The sequence below is a fragment of the Canis lupus genome, chromosome 5, assembly GCF_003254725.2.
Source record: "Canis lupus dingo isolate Sandy chromosome 5, ASM325472v2, whole genome shotgun sequence".
NCBI lineage: Eukaryota > Metazoa > Chordata > Mammalia > Carnivora > Canidae > Canis > Canis lupus.
The window spans coordinates 62,560,019-62,583,117 of NC_064247.1; the positions used below are offsets into that span (position 1 = coordinate 62,560,019).

Below are 23,099 nucleotides of genomic sequence, written 5' to 3' on the forward strand. Positions count from 1 at the left end.
AGGGCCCCAGACTCACTTTGACTCCCAAGGACACACACCTTTCTGGCTTCATTTCAGACAGACACGTAGGTCCCCTGAACACCTCCACAGTGCCATGTGGCTCTCACCTGGAACACCCATCCTCCACTTTCCTACTGCATCTTCTGCACTGGAGCGATCCTGTGGTCTTCCCTGGTTCTACACCTTCCTTGTGCAACCACAAGACCAAGCCCAATCCTCTCTCTTGTGTTTTCTGACCCATTAAACACATCTGTAAGTGGCTCTTTTTCTTTCTTTCTTTCTTTCTTTCTTTCTTTCTTTCTTTCTTTCTTTCTTTCTTTCCTTTCTTTCTTCTTTCTTTCTCTCTTTCTTTCTTTCTCTCTTTCTTTCTCTCTTTCTTTCTTTCTTTCTTTCTTTCTTTCTTTCTTTCTTTCTTTCTTTCTTTCTTTCTTTCAGAGAGGGGTTGGGGAGGAGAGGGAGAAAATCTTAAGCAGGCTCCAGGACGTAGGGCTTGATCTCGACCCTGAGATCATGACCTGAGCCTAAATCAAGAGTCAGATGCTTAATTGACTGAGCCACCCAGGCGCCCCAGTATTTCTGTATGTAGCAATCTGTGTTTATATTAAGCTGAACGTGAGCTCATACTAGTATCTCCAACATTCATCTAGGGCCACATGGATCGTCCTAGGCTCCCTGTCTTGGCTTATTTGCACCAGTGAGATGGCTCCCACCATCTGTCATTCTTTTGCTTAATTGCTTAATCCCAGTTATACATGCACAGTGGTCTCTCACTGCATATTTACCTGTGGGTTTATTTGTCTTCAAGATCAATGCTCATTATCAAGCTCTTAAAAATAACTAAATACATAACGCATGCCAGCCGCTGATCTAAACACCATAAACATATTCTTTCATCCTCGTAACCATGTGAGACATCTGCTATTAGCTCTAACAGAGGAGGAAACTGACATACAGAAAAGCCGAGCAAGGAGCCCCTGTTGCACCATAACTGAGAGGCAGGACCAAGGACTTAAGCTCCAGTTTCCTGGATTCTGGAATCCCGGAGGGACCACTCCTCCATGCTAAAAGCTCCCGCGTGTGTGGCTGTTTCCTGTGCCCCCTTGCACACGGTGTGTCCCTGCAGCAGGAGGTCAAGGGTGGTCCAACCACACTGGGGTACTATTCACTTCTGGACTCTTGCTACTCTTATAAGTTATTTAATTCATCACCTGTGGGATCCCCATCCCACCCCTACGAAAGCTGCTCCTAATTCCACCTCTGATCCACGTGGCCCCTGGCTCTGCCTCCCTCATGCGTGGGAGCAGGTCTCCATTCTATTCTCCACCCCCCTTGAGCCCCTACATCTCTAAGAAGAGCCTCTAGCTCTGCCTCATGTGTGGGGGCAGGGGCATTCCTCCTTCTCCTGACCCCTCACTTCCAGGGCCCCTTGGTGTTTGCTATGCACCTGAAGACATGCAGAGGAGCCCCAATCTTAAATTTTTAAAAATCACAACTTTGTAACCACCTCATCTCTTGCTTCTCCCCTTCTTCCTCCAAATACTGTCTGAGTGACTCCTCCACCCCAGGCTCTGTTCTAGGCAGAGGGATTCCAGGACAAGCAAAACTGGCCAAACTTACATCCTCGAGGGGCTGGTGCCGTGGCATATTTAATCTGCCTGAAGGAACAGGGAGCACCCAACCCCATGCCTTCTACCTGCTTTTAGGAAAGAAGTATGTATTGGTGAGAAGTGATCATATGTGTTTTATTGAGCATACAGAGGCAATGCCATTGTCCATCAGCGATATAATTCAGGATTAATCATCTCTGACTAAAGTCTCCACAGGGACCTGCCCCAGCTTCTCAGACATCACACTTTGTAGGACTGGTATTTCTGAAGATGGACCTGGCAAGAGGAAGGATCCCTCTGAATACAGGCCTCTGGCCCTGAGAAGACCCATGGGATTGCAGAAGAGTTCCTTTCTCTGGCCAGAGGCAGTTCCTTCCATCCCATCACTGTAGTGATGATTTTCTTTGTAAGAGCAGCTGTTATCGGGAGCTACTAACCCAGGGCTAGCCCAGCACAGCTAGACGCACCTGCTCACAGTGAATCGGGAATGGTGGGTCAGTCTGGAGAGAGACACCACAGAAGCCCTTTGGACAGTCCCAGTGGGGCCTGCATTCCACCCTGGGCTGGTCCTCATTCTGGATGCTTGCAGACAACTACTGGTCAGGAATAAAAGCCCAGAGGGAAGCTCCACACAGACCCGTTTGGCAGGCTCCTCTTCTGGAGTTACTGCCCCAAAGTAGAGAGCGGGAAGTCCTTTAGTTCCTCCTTTTCTGGGTGCACCTCTGACACCTTATTCATCTTGGTGAAAATCTGATTGATTTCCATGAATGTCTTGGCCTTGGTCTCGGGGACAACCAGGAAGATGTAGATGGTGGTGAGGAGACATATCACAGCAAAAATGATGAAGCTGTAAGCTCCAAGGCCCACCTGAGGGAAGGGGATCAGGGTTCACTTTCTCGAAAAGGTTCTCCCTTTCCCCCTTGGGGATTCGTGCATCTGGGTCCCCTGGGTCCCACTCACCTGAATGAACGGGAAGATCAAGCCCACAGTAAAGTTGGAAAGCCAGTGGACACTGCCGCCCACCATGAAGGCCGACGGCCGGGAGGACTGCAGGAAGATCTCCGTGATGAGCAGCGCGGGGATGGGACCTTGGGGGGTAGAGTGAGAGAAGAGGAAGAGCTGCCTCCTCTGAAAGCAGAGCAAGACCACACAGGGTCTTGGAGCCCCTACTGGTCAGGGCACCCAAGGCAACGGGCCCAAGGGCCAGTATGTCTCCAGTACCCCAGGGCTTGTGGAGAAGCAGGGTAAGACCAACAGCAAGAATTTGGCACCACAGGTGACACTCTGTGACGTCCCTAAAAGGGGCCATGACCACCCTCAAGGCTCTCTACGCTAATCATATGGCCCATTTCAACGCACACAGTCCAGGCTGCTTTACCACTTTAACTCTAATTATGCTCTGTCCAAACCCCTTTGCAATAAGAAGGCAGGGGGAGAAGCCTTTTGGGGGCTGTATCCGGTCTCCAAGGTGCCTCTTCCAGGGAACAGAGGTTTGTAGGGCTGATGGTGCAGGGGAAGAGATGCAGAAAGCATAGAGCCGGCTCTGGGGTACATACTGGGCCCAAGGGCGTGTCCTACGACGTAGCAGATGACACAGGCAATGCTGACATAAGGCATCCAGGATATTGTGTCCTGTGGGGAGAGAACAGAGTTGGATCACACCTGCAAAGCAGGGACAACCAGGGATGGGGAACGTCGGGGATTTGGGTCCTCAGAGGGCCAGCCGCTCTGCAAGGGCTGGAGGAGGAGGGCACCTGGCTCCTCCAACAGGCAGCACCCCCCAGAGGCCTCCAGAAAATCGGCCATCAGTGGCAGTGGGCTGCTTTGGGGTGGGGGCCCCGGGGGCTTGCAGATGGTCCCCAGGCATCTGATTCGTCGTAGCTGCTAAAAGACCATTTTGGTCTTCCCCCTCATACTGCAGTCGTGGGCTCAGGGGGTGGACAGAAGACTCCTGCCTCCGCCCGAGCCCCAGCTGCCTCACCTGCAGGGCCAGAGCGACCGTCAGCACGCAGCAGGCGGTGAAGCAGACAGAGAAGCCCAGAAGGAGCAGGAACCTGCGTCCCAGGAGCTCCACCACGAACGCCTGCAAGGGAGGGGGCGCAGGATGAGCAGAGAGGCTCAGAGCCCTGCGGACAGGAGGCCGCACCTCTGCCTGGAGCTGCCTTCCTGGGAAGCCCCCGCTCGTCCCACACACCCCTTCTGGAGGGACAGCTGTGAGGAGACGCGGGCAGGTCGTGTGCCCACTTGCCCATGTGTGTGCCCCCCAGTAGGCCCCCACGCTCTCCAGTCCAGGGGTCCCACGCATTCCTGGCACAGGTAGCAACCCTGAATGCCAGACATTGGGGAAGAGCCACTTCACGCAGTGGAAGCTTCCAGACTCGGGAGCAGGGGTCTCCACCTTGGGGGTGTTGCACAGGCTGCCTCCTAAGAGACAGGCTGTCATCTGACAAGAGCCAGAGGCTGCAGATGAGGAGACCAAGAGGCACCTCGGATCCGGCTCTTTCCTTGGCTAGGACCCTCCCCCCGCAAGATGTCCTCCATCCGTGGTGGCTGTCGCAGACTCACGGCACAGATGGTCATCAGCACGTTGACAGCCCCGGTGCCCACTGTCACATACTGGACATCATGATCGTTCACCCCGGCACTCAGGTAGATCTGGTCTGCATAGTAGTAGATCTGGAAGGTACCCAGAGGCTGGTGGGGCCCTCAGGGCAATGCCTGTGATGCCGCCACCCCCCTGATGACACCGCCCCCTGGCCCCCGAGCCCCCCAGCCCCCCAGCCCAGCCCCCATACCGCGTTCACTCCCGACAGCTGCTGGCCGCCCATGAGGATGATGATGGAGATGACCTGCCACCGCAGGGACCTCATGCTGAACAGCTTCAGCACGGAGATGAAGCCTGCCGCCTTCTCGGCCTCGTCCTCCTGCTGGATCTCCTCCATCTCCCAGTCCACGTTGTCCCAGCCTCGCAGCCTCTTCAGCGCTAACGGCAGGGAGCAGGGCGTCGGCTCAGGGTGCCCCAACTTCCCACAGCCAAGACGCTGCGGCCTCTGTCCCCTGCCCATTCTGCCCCACACAGTAAAGTCTCACCATTTCTGGCAGCTTCTTCATCCTTCTTCTGGATCAGCAGGTACCGGGGGCTCTCGGGGAAGAAGGGCAAGAAGAGGAGCTGCAGAGCCGCCGGGATGCCAGTCAGCCCGAGGAGGATCGGCCAGCCTGCAGGAGTGCCGGTGTCCACGTGAGAGCCGGCTCCAGCCAGGTCACCTGCCCTCTGCGCCCCCAGCACCTGCTCTCCCAGGTGCCACTCTGTCCCGAGACCTGGACTGGTTTCCTTAAGGGTTGGACACAGAGCTGGTGACACTGGATGCCCTCCCATGCTCTGATGCAGCATGCCACTCAGGACTCTGCTGGGGCCACCAGGACATCTGAACTAGAATGGCCTGAGCAGCACTGACCATCAGAATGAAAACCACAAACAATGCAAATGTCCGTGATGGTAGAATGGATGCACGAAACACGGTGTATTCACAGAACAGAACTCTACACTGTGCTGAAAACCTCCACAGAAGCCAAACTTGGTGGTGGGGGCAGTGGTCCACACAATGGTCCAAAACTGGATGAAGTCCAGGAATGGAAAATTAGCTTGATCTTTGCAAAAGGTGACAAAAAACTATAGGGAGATGCAAGGATGAGATGGTAAACGTCAGCACAGTTGGCTCCCCGTGGGGGTGGGAAGGCCATGGTTGAGGGGCATGCAGAAAGCTTCCAGTGGGGTGAGGTGTCTGGGAGGCCAAGTCGGTGAAGTGTCTGCCTTTGGTCCTGATTTTAGGGTCCTGGGATCAAGCCCCATGTTGGGGCTCCTTGCTCGGGGGGAGCCTGCCTCTCCCTTTGCCTCTGCCCTTCCCCTTGCTTGTGCTCAATCTCTCACTAACTCTTTGTCAAATAAATAAATAAAATATTTTTTAAAAAGCAAGCAAGCAAGCAAGCTTCTAGGGGACTGGCCTGGTTCTAGTTCCAGATCTGTGTCCAGACTGAGCACCGGTGTTTGATCTCTGACAGAGTGAAGATATGTCCATTTATGTCTTATGTGCTTCTCCTTTCTTATGTTATTTTGCACAATAAAAATGGTCCAATGAGTGAATGAGTCGTTCAGGCCCCTTCTAGGAGCTCTTAACACCTTGACTCTCCCCCGTTTCTCTTAGGGCTTGCAGTCAGTGACGATGGTGGACATCTGCATACCAGGCACTGTCCTAATGGCTCTCCGTGTGTTAATTCACTTCCCCATCACAGCCACGTCGTGAGGCAGGTGCCAGGACCAACCCCACCCCATGCCTACAAATGCAGGCACAGAGGCCACAGGCCCCGTGCCCAAGATCAGGGGCAAAGCTCAGAGCCAGACCCAGGCATGCTGAGCCCTGGGGACTCTTCACCACCTGTTATACAGACTGAGGCTCAGACTTAGGTGACAGCCTTGTGACAACCAGCGAGTCTCACTCCTGAAATGGAAGAGGAGTAAACAAAGAACACCCACATTTAGACGTCATCTTTTTCTCTCTCTCTCTTTTTAAGATTTTATTTCTTTGAGAGAGTGAGAGCAGAGAGAGCCAGCAGGGGAAGGGGCAGAGGGAGAGGGCAAAGCAGACTCCCCGCGGATTAGGGAGACCAACGTGGGGCTCAATCCCACACCCCAAGATCATGACCTGTGCTGAAGGCAGACGCTCAACTGGCTGAGCCACCCAGGCACCCCGACATCATCTTTTTCAAGTCCCATTTCAACCCCTGAACCTTCCCCCTAAGAAAATGATCCCGTGCAGTAGGTTCAGCTTCTGCCCTGCCCACTGCTCTGCTGGATGGCTCATCGTTTTCCCAACCTCCTCCCTTCCCTTTTCCTGAATCCAGGGCTCCGCTAATCCCAGACTCTGACTCAGTTGCCCTGTATAGCCCACCACACATATGGACTCATCTCCGATTTGGGCCACTGCCATCTGACTCTGGCCCCCACCCCACCCCCTACATGGAAACTCCTCTTGGAGACCCCAAACTGCCAAATCCAGACACCCTGTTGCAATCTTTTCAAGAAGATTGTCAGATCTCTTCACAACCACTGCACCGTGACTGCCTGCCTCCTGCACTGCTACTCTCATCTGGGCTTCCTTCCCTCCTTCCTTGTTCTTGAGCATCTGTTACGTGCCAGGAATTGTGCTGGAGATTCAATGACGAATAAGGCCAAAGTTCTGTCCAGAGGAAGGGCCCCAACAGGGAAATAGCCTCAAAAAAGGATGCAGGGACAAATGCAGTCCACACAACACTTGTAGTGCCCTGAACACACAGAGACTTTCTGCACTTCTGCCCCCATGCCCGTCAGGAATGCCCGTCCTCCTCTCCCCCCTGCCACAATCCTGGCTCCCAGCTGTACACTGGCAAACACTTCATGGGACACCAGGGCTCTGCACATTGCCCTGCATCCTGCTGATCATTTACGTGCCATCACTGGGAGACAGGAAGTTAGCCCTGTGACCCCTGGTCCCTGCTCCTTATGAGGGGCATTGAAAGGGGGATCAGTGTTTAACATGGACCTAGGCCCAAGTCACCTGAAGTGCATCCTAATGAGACTTCGGACATGTTATCCAATCTCTCTATGCTTCAGGTTCCACATCTGTAAAATGGGCATAATAAGTATCTGCCTTATAGAGTTATTTGGAGGGTTGAATGGAATTAAGATAAAGACATAGTGCCTGGCCCCCAATAAGCATGTTATACATTTTGGTTGGTGTGACTTTTTTTTTAAGGATTTTATTTATTTATTTGACACAGAAAGAGAGAGAGAGAAAGAGAGAGAGCACAAGTAGGAGAGCATCAGGCAGAGGGAGAGAGAGAAGCAGACTCCTCGCTGAGCAGGGAGCCCCATGCAGGGCTGGGATCATGACCTGGGATCATGACCCGAGCTGAAGGCAGACACCTAACCCACTGAGCCACCCAGGCACCCTGCAACTATCACTGCCTTTGCCTGTTACTGAGCACCTACTATATGCTGGGCTTGGGCCCTCGAGGAGGGAAGCATGGGGTCTGCAGCCATCCTGAGCTTACCTTCTTTGTTTGCAAGGAGGTTCCGAAGACCAAAGATCTGGGCCACAAGAATGCCGACAGTGATGAAAACCTGAGGTACCACCCCGAGGGCCCCCCTCAGATTTTTAGGAGCCAGCTCCCCCAAGTACATGGGGACAACGTTGGAAGACAGACCTGTCAGGGGATGGAAGTAAAAACACCATCAGGAAACATTAGTCTGAGAGAGATCAGCTGCATCTCCAAACACACTTGTTCTTATCCAGTAATCACATTAGTTGGGCTGAAACTTTTGTCTCAAGGAGGCAAGAGTAAGCAAACACCTCTTTTAATTCTTCATCCTTTAAGCAATGGGGAAAAGAGAAAATAGTCTGAACCAAGGAAGTTCACAGACAAGCACCCTTGGTTTTCAACACGTGTCACCAGGGGCAGGGGACATGGGTGGCCTGACCTCTGGGCTGCCCTCCTACCTGGCTTCATGTCAGGGAAGAAAAGCCCAGGTGTGGTCTGGCACCTTGTCCTCTCTGGCTCCTTGGGAGAGTCTGTTCAGATGAGGCCAAGGACCCCTGCCCACCGGCTCCACCTTCTGAGAAGGTATATCACGTAACAAACTGATGCACAGATGCCCACATAGACACCGAAGCACTAACTCTATTTATCAGTAAGCATGACAAATGTAAATATATATCGTAAAATAATTGCTACCTCAGATTTCTGGAATCCCCACTATTTAAACTTTTAAGTTTTCTCATCTTACTGAAACAAGAAAGAATAGGTGGAACTTAATTTTATAGGCTCTAAAGTATTTTCACATATATCATCCCATTTAATTCCCCCAAAAGCCCAACAAGAGGCTGAGAATCTTGGATGGAGGTCAGCTGGGTTGTTAGTACCCCAAGGATGGGACACCCAGTCACGAGTCAGGCTGGGTCTCCAAGGGATGAGGGTCTAAGAGGAGGCTCCAGCCACAGGGAGGCCAAGGGGAACCGTGTAGGGCTCGTGGAGATTGGAGCTGCTGGCAGCGGGTGGGTATTTGATGACATCCATACAGGAGGGAATCTTTTGAGAGCCAAGTGTTCAAGCCTTGCGATTCTGCCCAAGGATATCTGCTTAGTGTTTTAAAAGAGACTTGCTGTTCATTCACATTGGCTCGTCCCAGTTGTCGGAGCAAAGAGGGGCAGCCTTTGCAGCAGCTCTGAGAAGTCTGGTGGGGTGTGCTGTGGGGAGACCCTTGCCGGCCTAGTGCCCAAAGGGCTGGGAGGAGGCAGGGGCCCTTGACGGGTGGGCTCCTTGGTCACCACTCAGAGCCCAGGGTGGGGAAGCCCACATCTCAGCAGCAAGTCGCTTAATTAGGGACAAAATCAAAGAAGCAAACATCAGGAGGTTTGTGAAGAGATGGGTCGTCTTCATGCTCGTGCGAAGCAGTCTCTATTCTGAGACTCCACTGGGCAATCCCAGCTGGCCCATTCGGACAGAGTCCGGGAAAGTGTCTTTTACATTTGAAATTCCTTTGGTGAATGTGCCTGGCGCTCTTGCCACGTGACTTGGCCAACAGTGAGCCGGTGAACTGAGCATCTCAAGTCCCACTGTCTGTCCCTGCACTGCCGTTGTCCCATACCCCCTTTGGCAGAGCAGCTGTTCACTTCCTTTTTAGGAAGTCTGAGTAGCATGCTGCTGGCTCACACACCTTCCTTTTTCCAGAGCCATGTGAAAGAATTAACTACAAATGCATTATGACCTCAGATCCAAACATGATCTGAGGACCCAGGAAACTCCTGACACCTTTTCAGGGGGCTTGTGAGATCAAAACTATTTTCCAACCATCCCTGGATAGTGCCCTGTTCACTCTTGTCCTCGTGAGCACACAGTGGAGCATTCCAGAGTCTACACAACCAGCGGGGCACAGAAGCAGGTCTGAGAAGCCAGCTGTCTTCTATGAAGCCAGACGTTAAAGAGATTTGCAAAAAATGTAAAGCAATGCCACTCTTCTCACTAAGTTTTTTTTTTGTTGTTGTTGTTGTTTTGGCATACACAACTCTTCTCATAGAGACGTGTAATGGGCTTTGTGGTGCCATTTAAGTCAATTAAATGAACATTTGTTGGTTGCAATTTCTAAATGGCAAATATTGACCAATACAACCCACATGAGAAAGAAGCTCTTTGGAACCCTCAATAATTTTAAGAGTGTAAGAAGGGCCTGAGGCCAACACGTTTGAGAACTGCTGACTTCAAAGTCATGCTTATTTAAGAGTAAAGGTTGGGAGTTTTGTGATTTGTTCTCTTTTGGAGTCTAACATTTCCCTGTTGGGACCAACTCTGAAGTGCCGGATGGTCAACAGAAAAGGGCCTGCCGGCACCTGCCCACTGCTGACACCTGCCAGAAATCAGCCCTGTTTCATTAGCTGAGTTCCAGCAGGGGTGGCAGGAGGCAGGAACAGGGCCAGGCACCCTCAGGGCTCAGGCCTCAGGCCTCAGGCCATAAAGCGCTCTCAGGGAAAGCTGTACCAGAGTAGCTTGTCATGGGGCCTATCACTTTCCTTGACAGGACCTCTTCTCTCTTCAGGGATCTTATTTTCCTCTTCTCCTGGACTCCACAGTTCCTCAACATTTCCCCTAACACCACCTCCTCACCATCTCCCCCATTGTCCACTAGCACCAGCTGAGGGACTTGCTGGCTTCCAGCCAGCTCAATCATTTATCCTCATTCCCATACTTGAAGGAGAAGATGAGAGCTGCTGGCACTGTCAGGACCAGGTGCAAGTTTGCTGGCAAGGCACCCAGGATGCAGCATTTTGGGGGCACCCACCCTGGATGCCCACCCTGAAGGCAGGCACACAGCCCTGAAAGTAGGTGTCCTGCTCGCTCCCACCAGCCCTGGGAAGTACAGTCTACAAAAGAATGTCAGGATGGGGAAAGGCCCCACACATAGATTTGACCCCATCTCTTCAGTCTGAAGCAATTATGGGGGAGCTTCCTATGACCACCAAAGGATGGCCTCCAAGGATAGCTTTGGAGGGTTTGCAAAATAGCTCTGGGACTTATGAAGCGAGAGACCCCAATGAGTCATTGCCTTGGAGGAGTAAATGAAAACAGACCCCTGAAAAGCCCATCGCAAACATCACATAAAAGTTGTGATCACATTCCCCATAAAAGTTGAAAGGCTGCTCTCATTAAGAAGGATTCATGGGGGCAGCCCCAGTGGCCCAGTGGTTTAGCACCGCCTTCGGCCCGTGGCATGATCCTGGAGACCCAGGATCGAGTTCTGCATCGGGCTCCCTGCATGGAGCCTGCTTCTCCCTCTGCCTGTGTCTCTGCCTCTCTCTGTGTGTTTCTCATGAATAAATAAATAGAATCTTTAAAAAAAAATAAAAGAAGATTTGTATGTTGGATTGTTTGTCAACATGCTTTTTTTTGACCAAGACCCACTAAAAAAACAGAAACCTGTTTTATATTGCAACCTGATTTTCACACCCGTATAGATAACCAAAACGAAAGTTGCAGAAGACAAGTCTTATCTCTACAGCACACGACACAGTCTACTCTGCCTAGAACAAGAAAATGCAGCTCACTAATCAAGGGTCACCACCCACTCACCGTCCCTCCTGCAGTTGAGAAAACACAAAGATAAAGGACCAGACGGGAAGCGAGCTTCTGAACAGAATTCTGTATTTCTGACTTTCACAGAACGGCTCTCTTCACCAGAAGCGGCACAGGGATGCTCTGCCCTTGGCCACCCCTGAGACTAAGTCCCCGATCCAGAGTCTGGTTCAGGGCAGAGGCAGAGGAGCAGCCTCCATCTCCCTCCTTCAGGGGTCCCAGAATGGTCTGGACCCTGGTGCCTGCCCCTCTTCATTGATTATCCTTTTTTTTTTTTTTTAAAGTATTTTGTGTATTCATAGGATACCTTAAACTTAAAGTCATATGAATGACATGAGGGTTGGGAAGGAGGAATTGGGAATATAAGGTTACAAGTTCTTTTACGTAATGTGTGAAGCAGTTTATTATTGATTGAAAAGTACACTCTAACCATTTGTAAATGTACATTTTAAATCCTACGCTGACCACTAAAAAAATCTTTAAAATAAGATATAGAAAAAAATAAAATAAGACATAGAAATAATGTACCAATAGAGGAGATAAGATGGAATTGTTTTAAAATTTTAAATAATTATTTTAAATTAAATTAAATAATTGTTTTAAAATTTCAACTCAGGTTCTCGATCATCCTAAATTACAGAGTGATAGCACAGGGTAGTATCATTTACCTGCACATATTCCCACCAAAAGTCTGGACAAAATGATCATCTCAAACGACCGGGCGACCTCACTGCACCCCATTAAGATGGCGGGAACTATGGAAAAGATGTTGTTGAAGAGCAAGGTCCCTTTCCTGCAGAGGAGGAAATCTCAGTTAGCCTGGGTGCAGGATTCACTTATTCATTTAAAAGATAGATGTTCACCAACTGTCCGCCCAGTTACAGCATCAGGCTCTGTGGCTGCTTTATGCTCTCTGCAGTCGAAGACTGACAGGTCAAGTGCACAGCCTGGTGTGGGAACATTCTCTCTGTGAGACAGTGGAAATGACCACAGTGCACAGCACATCAGTGGTGGGGAGCAGAAGGAAAGAGCCACATAGTACAATACACTCAAGGGTTTTTGAAATCATTAACTCTCATGATGTTAGCGTAATCTTGAAACCAGATCGGATAAGGACATTAGACGGAATGGGTAGGCCAACCTCACTTATATCACATAGATGGAAAAATTGTGCATAAAATATTAGCAGACTGAATTCAACAGCATATATAAAAATCTTTTAATGTTTTAAAAGGCCAAACAAGGAATGCCTGGGTGGCTCAGTGGTTGAGCATCTGCCTTTGTCTCAGGGTATAATCCCGAGGTCCTAGGATCGAGTCCCACATCGGGATTCCCAAATGGAGCCTGCTTCTCCCTCTGCCTATGCCTCTGCCTCCCTCTCTCTATGTCTCTCATAAATGAATAAATAAAATCTTAAAACAGAAAAACACCAAACAAAATAAAATGTCAAATCTGGGAAAAGCAAAATTGTAATATTTTACAAATTACAGACAATCATTGTGACTCCAGATAGATAGGGAAGGCTGTCATCAGACACAAAAAGCAAAAACCGTAAAGGAGAATTAAGTCTGTCCACTCGAACATTTAAACATCTTGTATGAAAAAGATGCTATGTGTGTGATTAAGCAATAAAGCAAGAGATCAAGAAAATACTTGCCTGATACAACAGTATTATTTGGACATGCCCAGAGATGGAATTTCCTCCTGGCTGTATAATCTTGGCTAAGTTACAGCATAGGAAAATGTTTTCCTATTTTGAAAAAGGAGACGGGGCTTTTGTATGGATTGGAAGAATTAATAACCCTAAAAGTGTTCAGGATAGAGCCTGGCACAGAGGAACCCATCAATAAATTGTTGGTTGCTACTGTTATATAAGGAACAGATCCTTAGGAAAACCACAAACAACTGAATAGCATTTATCATCTTCTCAGGCAGACAGCTGGACAAGCAACTGTCTGCTCCATCTGTGGACCAAAAGGACCAACGGACCAAAGTCCTTTCCTTAAAAGACTCGTCCTTCAAACCTGTGATTGATTAACGTCCTGGCCCCCAGGGAAAACTGCTCAGTTCAACACCAAACTCCCAGGAAGACCTTAGGATTTTAGATCCCAAAGCAGAGGTTGTATGTTTCTAATCTCATACTCTTTTTGAAAAATATTGGAGAAGGCACTGGGTTCTGGTCTTGACTCTTGAGCTAAAGAGATCTGTGGCCAGGAAGACAATTTGACCTTACCTAGCCTCTGAGCTTGTCTGCCAAGGGAAAAAGCTGGTGGGGTGGGACTCTTAAATACTCTTAATAACAAAACCACTTTTTCATGCCCATGGAATTTACACCAGGGAGTGTGATGTCTTAAGGACCTTTTTTTTGGAATCAAACATTAGAGATCAAGAATCTCTAATGTTTCTAGAATTAGTGGCAAAAAATTGAGTCTCAGTCAGTTAAGCATCTGTCTGCCTTTGGCTAGGGTCATGATCCCAGAATCCTGGGATCGAGTCCTACATTAGGCTCCCTGCTCAGCTGGGGGCCAGCTTTCCTCACTCTCTCTCTCTGCTGCTCCCCCTGCTGTGCTCTCTCATTCTGTCAAATAAATAAAATCTTAAAAAAAAGAAAAGAAAACAGAAATCATCAGAGCAGTTATTACCTAGTTTTACAAACAAAAAAAACCATTTCAGATTTGGCCCTCGGTTTTAAATGGTTGGGATCTAGGAGCTTCAGGAGCTGGGAATTCACATCGCCTTACCTGCCAAGTTTATTCACCAAGGGGCCGACCATGAGGGATCCGATGAAACCTCCAAAGGGGAACATGGACACGGAGACAGACCACAGCAAGGTCAAGGAAAACTCATTTATGTAGTTATTGTTACGTTCAAAATAGGTCTCATTATAAAATGCTTTCATGAGCTGGAGAACAAAGAAGAAGAGAGTGCCACAATAACTTGACCTGGTTTTGCAAAAAGAATCCCGTAAGCTGGTGGGCCAACTGACAGATGGCCTGGGCACTAGTAAAGTGAAAGGGAAAAAGGATGAAGTTGTATGAACAGCAATTAGCCCGGGCACCAGCACAGGGAGCTGCCAGGCCTCTGATAAGCACACTTCCCCCCAAGTTCTGAATTCCAGTCCTCTGGTCCTTTGCATGAGCCCTGATCCTCCAGAATCCTCGGGACAGTGCAAGGCTGCAGAAGACCAGAGCCCCCACCCGTAATCCCGAGGCCAGCCCCAGCATGCACAACCAGGCCTGGCTCTCCAGGAGAAGCTGAGGCCGGGGGCACTGGGCCCATCCCCGTGGTCCTGTGCCCACCAGTCACTCTCCTGGGCTTGTGCTGTGTGTCTCATGGGTATTTCCCTCTCCTGTTACCTGAGGACACACTGTGTGCCCGGGTGTGCACCTATTGCCACCCTTGTGGACATGCCCAGGCCCAGGGAGCTCCAAGGCCCCTCCTCGTTTGTGGGTGGCTGTGTCTCACTCACCCCAGGGACCTACCTCGGCAGGGGAGTTAACGGCGGCCACGTTGTACCCATACTGGAAGGATGACCCAAAGGCCGCTATCAGCGTCGCCAGTGAAAGTACAAGTGTCAGCCTCTGCGGGAGGAGGAGAAATCCTGGCTCAGGTCATAGGAGGCGCTGGGGTTCAAGGGAACTCCTGATTTACTCCGATGTCACATAGAAGGATGCCAGAGAATCTGAAGATCCGTAGTCTTTCGACTGCTCCCTATCTTGAAGCCTACCTCTACCCACCTAACCTGGTAGGTTCCCTGAACCGTAGCACTTAGGGCCAGATAATTCTTTGCTCTGGGGAGCTGTCCTGTAGGCACTATAGGGCCACCTGTCCCCTACCTGTGACAACCCAGAGTCTCCAGACATTGCTAAATGTCCTCCGGGCTGGGGGGAGGCAATTGCCCCTGAGAACCGCCGGGTCAGAAAGACACCGAAGGCTCACCTACGCCAACACTCTACCTCATGTCTGAAATGCTTCCATAACATTCCTACCACGGGGCTGTATGTGCTGACAGTAGCAAATGCACTCAAGTCCTGCCTTAAACACAAACTCCCCTAAAAATCAAAAAGAAGAAAATGTAAACAATTTTAATTGTTTCTTGAGGGCCACTGATTAACTTTCTTTAGCCTCTGGACTTTTGATGGAACAGGCACACAGAGAGAAAATATATAAATCCAGGTTTCTGGGGACTCAAACACCGGTGTTCTGTGATCATATCCCCCTTTGATACATGAGGAAAATGAATACTTATTTAATAGCAAGAGGAAGTCATTAGCAAGATCATGAAAAGCTGGAGAAAAAAGTGGAAAAAGCTTCTCTTAGAATCTATGGATTCTATAATATGTTTGCCCATTGCCGCTTGCTAGCTTAATTGCAAGAATCTCCAGTTTCCTTATCTTCAAAAGGAAGGTCATCACACTCCCTCAGAGCTGTTACAAGGTTGAATTATGAAACTGTAGAGCTATGGAGGTGAATCCACAGACCAGGGCCTGGACGCAGCTCTCAGAAGCCTCCCCTGAGCACCTTCATCCATGTGTTCCCATGGAGGCCCCATCCAGGGGACACATGCCCCCCATGGCAGCCGAGGCGCTCAGGTCTTCCTCCCGGCAGTGCCTCTGCAGCGAGTTAAGTGAAGAGCAGGGCAGGGAGAGAACCTGTAGCCATCCCTGCCTTGTCCTGGTGCCCTGGAGAGCACGAGCTGGTGCTCCATACAGCAGGAGCAGGAGCAAAACCTGCAAGGAGCCCCCATAAATGAAACCTCGCCCTTCCCCTCCCTCCACCAAATGAATGAACAAATGGTTAATTCAGCAGGAAATTTCTGATAAGGGAGATAAGAGCTGTGGGCTCCAGTTTCCAGCCTCTCCTCAACCTCCACCATCCCCTAAAGGCAGGTGCATAAACAGGCACATGCACACACACACCCCACCCCAGATGCAGGACGGGGCTGAACTAGCTCACCTCCCACCTGAAGTGCTCTGGGCAGTCACTCAAATGCGAGCCAGGCATTGTTCTAAGTGCTGGGGATATAGCGGAGAACAAAACAAAGTCCCTCCCCTGTGGCTGTTCTATTGCTTGATTTCGTGGAAGGAAGGAAGGAAGGAAGGAAGGAAGGAAGGAAGGAAGGAAGGAAGGAAGGAAGGAAGGAAGGAAGGAAGAAGGAAGGAGAAAAGTGATAAAGTTTTCCTCTTCTAATTCTTTTCTAGGTAAATGATTAACTAGAAACACAACAGGCTTCACTCATGCCTCCAACCGCAACTCCTGACCACTTTCTACTTTGATGGGTCCTATGGTTTGAAGTCCTTAGCAAAGCTCTGCTGGGGAGCTGGCTGGTGCCCCAGAATGCGGGAGGCTGCCAGGCGTCCTGGACAGCCAGCAACCTGACAGCTTTTATGAGATCCCAGGGAACATTATCAGAAAGAACTCGGGCTGTAGAGTCTCTAAGCATAGGGCGCACAATTTAACTTCTATGCTTTTTGTCTTCCTCCTTGAATTCAAGAATGTGCCATAGGCACATGCAGGCATAGGGTCTATGGACCTGTAGGAGTCAGGGGTTACCCTCTGTCGAAACAGCAAAGACATTCTGGGTAGGTTCTCACTGACCACGCTGGTCCAAACGCCTTCATTCATTAAACAAATAGTGGTTGGCAGCTGACTATATTCCAGACACCACGCTACAGTCTGATGAGTAGATCAGCTGCCCTCAACATCATGGTCCAATGGGGAAGGTGGATATTTTAAAAAAGACATAGTATTTTAATAGTTTAACTATAACTGTAGTGAGCTCTACAAAGAAAAAAAACCCAGAAATGGTTTAAAAGAGGTGTCAGAAGTGTCAGGGAAGAGGGGCTCAGGTGGGGCATGGCTGAGCCAGGGGCAGAAGTACCAGCTCTGAGGACCATTTAGGGAGCAAAATCAAAGCACTGGTACCCCATCAGGAAAATGCAAATCGAAGCTACAATGAGATACAGCTTCTCATTCACAAGGATGGTTAAAATCAATAAGACAAGTAGTAAAAAGTGTTGGCAAGGGGAAGATTGGGACCCTCTCGTGTTGCTGGCAGGATTGTATGATGATGCATTCGCTTTGGAAAGCCTCACAAAGTTCAACAGAGTAACCGTACGACCCAGCAATTCCACACACAGGTGTGTACCCAAGAGAAACCAAAACTTGTTCACGCAAACAGGTGAACACAAATGTTCCTGGCAGCGTTATTCATAGCGGCCCCAAAAGGGAAACGATCCAAATGTCCATCAGTTGAAGAATACACCAACAGGTGCAGGACATCCATGCAATGGAAGATGATTTGCCCAAAGGAAGAGCAAAGGACACACACTACAAGTGCCCTTCAGCACTGCAAGGCGCTGAGCCTCGAAAGTGTGCTAAGCGAGAGCAGCCAGTCACACTGTCTGCCTCCATCTTTGTGAAATGTCCAGAACAGACAAATCCACGGAGACGGAAGGTAGATTGGTGGTTGCCAGGGGCTGGGGAGAGATGTGGATCACTGCCGGTGGGTACAGGGTTCCTTCAGGGTGATGGGAATGTTCTAAACTTGATCATGCTGATGGTTGCCCAACTGTGAATATTCATGGGTATATTTTATCCAAATTGCATACTTTTTTAAAAAAGATTTTATTTATTTATTCATGAGAGAGAGAGAGAGAGGCAGAGGGAGAACCAGGCTTCATGCAGGGAGCCCGACGTGGGACTCGAACCTGGATCTCCAGGATCATACCTCGGGCCGAAGGCGGTGCTAAAACCACTGGGCCACCAGGGCTGCCCAAAACTGCATACTTTCAAGGGGTAAACTGCATGATCTGTGAGTTATGTTCTCAGTAAAGGTACTATATGTAAAAAAAAGCATGTAAAAGAAAACCATGGTTTAAGCTTTCTTCTTTTTCTTCCATCTATCTTTCTTTCCTTCTTTTCTTTCTTTCTCTCTCTCTTTCTTTCTTTCTTTCTTTCTTTCTTTCTTTCTTTCTTTCTTTCTTTCTTTCGAAAAAGAAAAAGATCAAATATTGAGCTGGATTAGGGCATGAGCGAGAGCCACGCAGGTCTTCCAGCAGCTTATATAAATGACAAGTGGCCTTCAGACATGAAGGGGGGGGGGCGTGTATCCTCAGAGGCCAAGGGGAGCCATGACTCAGCTTATGCTTTTGGGAGAAATCGCACGTTCTTCATGCCCACAGTAAACTGGCTTCCTGTTTCATAACCATGAACACATTTTGAGACTTAGTAAAATAGTGGCCTTCGGGGTCCGTCTTCCAAATGGGTGTGATTCAAGGCTGCTGGGAAGGGAGCCCTGCCCCAAACGAATCTCTTTGGGAATTTGCTTCCTGGATCCATTCCCGCTGTCAGGGATCTCCCAGAAAAACACACACATCTCCAGAAAAATTAGTTCTTATGAATTATTAACTCTGAATCACTTTCTCACACTATTGATCCCAACGTTCACAAACGGAAAGGGAGGGACAGAGAGGTGCCTTGTCTTGTGGCCATGGTGGTTTAGAGCACCGGGCAGAGTGAGGGGGGAGCCCAAGAGCCTGGGATCGGATCCCAAGCTCCTGCTGCTCGCTGGGTGGACCTGGGCCAGTTACTGGACTTCTCTGTGTCTCAGATCCTTCACCTGTAAAAGGGGGAACCATACTCCCTCCCTCATAGGACTGATGTGAAGAATGGATGAGTTTATACCTGAAAAACACTAGAGCCACACCTGGCTTAGAGTAAGTGCTACACACAGGCTTGCTATCATCATGAGCAGCGATAGAGTCAGAAAGGAGGTTACCTGTTCCAAGATGCTAGGTATTTTGATGGTGGATGTACCCCCTAAAATTATGTGCTTTCATTTTCTAAAATGCTTGGACTTCCCCCCCCCTCCAGGCCAAGAGTCCTTTCCCTTGGTAAAAAGTCCTTGATGCCCATTGGTTAGATTCTCGCCTTTTCTTTTTACTTATGAAGGACCCAAAGGCCAGTGAGCCCATGGTCACACAGCCAATGGGGGACAGAGAGCTGGACCCCCTCCATCAGCGCACACAGTCCCTGCTTTCTGCAGGCTTCCCAGGGGCTCCCACTTTCCCTCACCTCCTAACCGCCCCCCCCTTCACTCAGTAATCTGCAGATTCTTACCAGCAGCCACCATGGAATCATTTTGTTTTCGGGTATCCCAGGAAGCCCAGCACGTGTCCTGGCTGTTGTCCAAAGGGGCAGGTCTGCCCTCAGGCAGCCAGGAAGGGATAGCCTTCATCCCACCTGCCACTGGAGGAGGCTTCCTCCCTTGGAGAATCCAGGGAGCCTACACCTTCTGCTTGTGACCATTTTAATCATATCCTTTCAAAATGTGTTGCTTCTTTTCAGGGACCACCATGCGGGGTGTTCTTCTGCAGCCTCACCCAAGGGCACAGATGGCCAGCATGTTCCTCTTTGAAGAGAGGGCACAGAGCAGCTGAGGGCCTCTCCTGACCCCTGAGCCCCTAAGTTCTTGTCACCACACAGTCCCTTTTATATAAAATAGGGGGGTTAACACTGAGCAGTATAATGATTCCTTAGTTGTCACGAGAGTCTAACAAGATCCACGTAAAGGTGCTCAGCAACCTGGAAAGCTCTGATTCTCTGGGTACGAGAACACCTCTAATGAGAAGGGACTAGGGATATTACTCAACATTCTGCAATACTCAGGCCAGCCCCTCACAGCAAAGAATCTTCTGGCCCCTGGGGTGTCTGAGTGGCTCAGTGGTTGAGTGCCTGACTTTGGCTCAGGTCGTGATCCCAGAGTCCTGGGATCTGCCTCTCCCTCTGCCTAAGTCACTGCCTCTCTCTCTCTCTCTCTCTCTCATGAATAGATAAATAAAATCCTTAAAAAAAAAAAAAAAAGGAAAAGAAAAAAGAATCTTCTGGCCCCAAATGCCATTAGTGCCCTGCTCTAAAGGGTGAGCAAAGTAATATCAGTTATGGGGGAATCATGATGTACCAGGTAATTTGAGTACATTATCTCATTATTTGCTCCAGCAGCCCTATGAAGCGGTAGGGTTATCATTCCCATTTTACAGATGCAAAAGCTGAGGCACAGAGCAGTTAAATAACTTGCCCAGGTTCCCACAGCTAGAATAGGATGGAGCAGGAACGGAACCAGGTGCTTCCAGCTCCAAAACCTGCTCTTAACCCACGAGCTACAGAGCATGCTCTCAACTTGTCTGTGCTAATGGTCTCACATCCATGCCCGGTTCAGTAATAATCTGCACAAATATGTACCTCTGCTGCCACAAATACAAGCAAATGCTGTTGCAGCAAATAAAATGCAAATTCCTTGAAAGTGTTCATAGTAAATTCATAATCTTTCTATCATTATGTATTTTCTTCAATGGGGAGACTCTCAAAGTACAATGGAAATGCTTTGAGTGAGGGGAGTGGGGTAGGAGGCAAGAGATCCAGAAACCAGGGAGCCTCTCATCTAAAAGGCTGAGAATCTCTGCTACAGATCTGAATTCGATTCGAGTCCCGCACAGTCTTTTCTGTGCCCACCTTCCTGCCATGTCGGCCCAGCCATGTGACTTGCCGAAAAACCTAAAGAAGATGTTTCTGAAGCCAAAATCCGAGCAGATCAAAATGCACCTCGCCAGCAACATGTAAGGGTTTTGTGGCTGGTTGCAGAATGCCTGCCCTTCAAGCTTTTCTGGGGGAGGCAGTGGGGACAACTTAACCCTTTGCATCTCTTCAATTTGGTTGCAGGGATTTTTCAAAGCTGTTCCAGTAGAATGATCCCCGAACAATCTCTACATCTCAATATCCCCTAAATCTGTCCTCTAGTCCCTGTCTAAGTGAACTCTGAGCAGCACCTTCCTTCCAACAGAACCCCACCACCACCGCCACCCCCACCCAGCAATGCGGAGCAGGCCCGGGCAGCAGGCTGCTTCGTGCTCCCTCCTTTGCTGGGAGGCCCACTTACCCCCTCCTTCTTGGTTGGATCCTGTTGCTCCATCTTCGGTCTGCGAGCGTGGAGTGCTGCTTACTTCCTTTCAGCCAAAATAACAAATGCACTGAATAGAGGGAGAAGACATTCTGGCTGTACTTTGGCCGTGCCAAGTAACAGCCAATAGCATTTTTATAGCCAGCCCGAGACCGAATAACCCTTTCGGGAGTCCAGAGGTGCGTCTTCTTTCACTTCTTTTAAATGAACCGTCTGGGGTTTCGCTCAGCAAGCGGGCGCCCCCCCCCAGGAGCGCAGGCACCGCGCCTTCCTGATTGGGACAGTCTGTGGTACGTGCTCCCTGCGAAAGCCTCCACTAGGCAGGCTCGTGATGAGTGACTGGAAGGGTTATTTCTGTCACAAACGCATGGAAAGCCGCTGGCCCCACACCATAGCAGGTAACCCGAGGGCAAGAGTTAGGGTCACCAGAGGTTTCTCAGAAGTGGTCCCTGCCAAGAAGCTTGCAGCAAATCCTTCCGAGAGGCAGCTTTTGCTCAAATAACCATGCCACACTTGCTCAGAGAGTTTATTTTCCTCTGGAAGAACCAAGTGGCCTAAAGATGTGATTTTATGTGTAATCATCCCTACTGTAAAGGCAGTAGTTAGTCTGGATGTCTTTATCTACAGGGCAGGGAAAGTGAGTCACGGCTGCTGGTTTGGGTCCTCCATGCATGACCAGGCCACAGCCAGGCTCCTTATGCTCAGCACGTGTTCAGCCACCATGGGGCACCCCCGGGTCAAGGGGCCAAAATCCAGAGCAGAGTCCCACAAGGCCCGCAGGCTTTCATCTTCACAGGATATATTTCCTGTTTTATTTGCTGTGGCAGAAATCCAATTACTTCAGCCGTTCCTCCCTCACAAGGAGAAGTTAATGGGGAGCCCGCAGCTGTTCCTCCCTCAGTAGCAAACTTGGGAATTGTAACCAGGGTCCTGTATGAGGGGGACTGTGAGGAGGGTGGCTGAGAGTCTCTGTGTGTGAGTTGGGGGTCCCCTGCCCCTCTCACAAGAGAGGATTGGCCATTTCCACCCCCACCAGCTCATTCCCTGTCCGTTCCCTGTGCCATAGCATGATGCCCGGTGAAGGTTTGGCAAGACCAGAGGTTTCCAGTTATTTCAGAGTTTTGAAAAATTCTCCAAAAAAATGCACTTTTGTTGGGGAGGAGGATGGGAAGGTGAAGGGAAGACACAAGTTGTGCAAACAAAAAGAATCAGCCTTAGTTGGCAGTCCTGGGTCATGCTCGGGCCCTCCTGCCCCGGCTTCTGTGGATACTGGGCATCATGGGCATGGCCGTGTGTCACCAGTGCCCAGTGTGGCCGGCCAAGGAGGCACAGACCCACAGCGGCTACAGTGGCTCCAGCCCCTTGCCTGGGCCCCTGCCACTGGGACCATCAGGGGAAGCACCCAAGGGCTCCAGCCTGCACCTCCTGCACGTGTTCTGTGTCCCTGCTTGGTCACTCCCACTCTAGGACCAGGCCCAGCAACCTAGGGTCTCTGGCGGCTGTTGGGCCCATGGCGAGGCCCTTGGGCTCCTGGGATCTGGGTGCTCAAATGGAGGAATAGCCCATTGGAGGAGGTATACTCCTGGCAGACCGACTGGGATGTATGGCCTGTGCCCTCCCCCTGCAAGTGGTCTCTGGGTGTAGTGGGGGGGCGGGGTGGAGGGGTCCTCAGATTCCGTCCTCTGGGCCTCGCCTTCCCTGACCAGCCCCAGTCCGGACTAGGAGAGGAATCTGCCAATGGAAGTCTATTTTTGCCTTGTGGTTTAAAATAACAGTAATGAACAACACTGATCAACCGAAGGACAGGCTGAGGCGTGTCCCAGGATCACGTACAAATATTTCCAGGAAACTGTATGCGTTTTGAAGCTACTTCT

The 23,099-nt window shown here is 50.0% G+C and overlaps 1 protein-coding gene across 2 annotated transcripts; it reads right to left on the minus strand.

Annotated features, from left to right (window-relative positions):
* Positions 1-1,721: 1,721 nt before the first annotated feature.
* LOC112646884 (solute carrier family 2, facilitated glucose transporter member 5) lies at positions 1,722-21,566 on the minus strand. 2 transcript variants are annotated; one of them, XM_025427248.3, is made up of 12 exons: positions 21,205-21,566; positions 14,750-14,848; positions 14,009-14,169; positions 11,936-12,060; positions 7,695-7,847; positions 4,698-4,823; positions 4,403-4,590; positions 4,173-4,283; positions 3,589-3,690; positions 3,164-3,239; positions 2,568-2,695; positions 1,722-2,474 (listed from the first exon to the last, which is right to left on the minus strand). In XM_025427248.3, exons 1-12 carry the CDS (start codon positions 21,235-21,237, stop codon positions 2,271-2,273), a joined length of 1,506 nt encoding a protein of 501 aa, XP_025283033.1. In that variant the 5' UTR covers positions 21,238-21,566; the 3' UTR covers positions 1,722-2,270. The 2 variants fall into 2 exon arrangements, with proteins under 2 accessions (XP_025283033.1, XP_035571670.1); XM_035715777.2 differs by lacking the exon at positions 4,173-4,283 and having other exon boundaries at positions 21,205-21,552.
* Between the last annotated feature and the right edge of the window lie 1,533 nt (positions 21,567-23,099).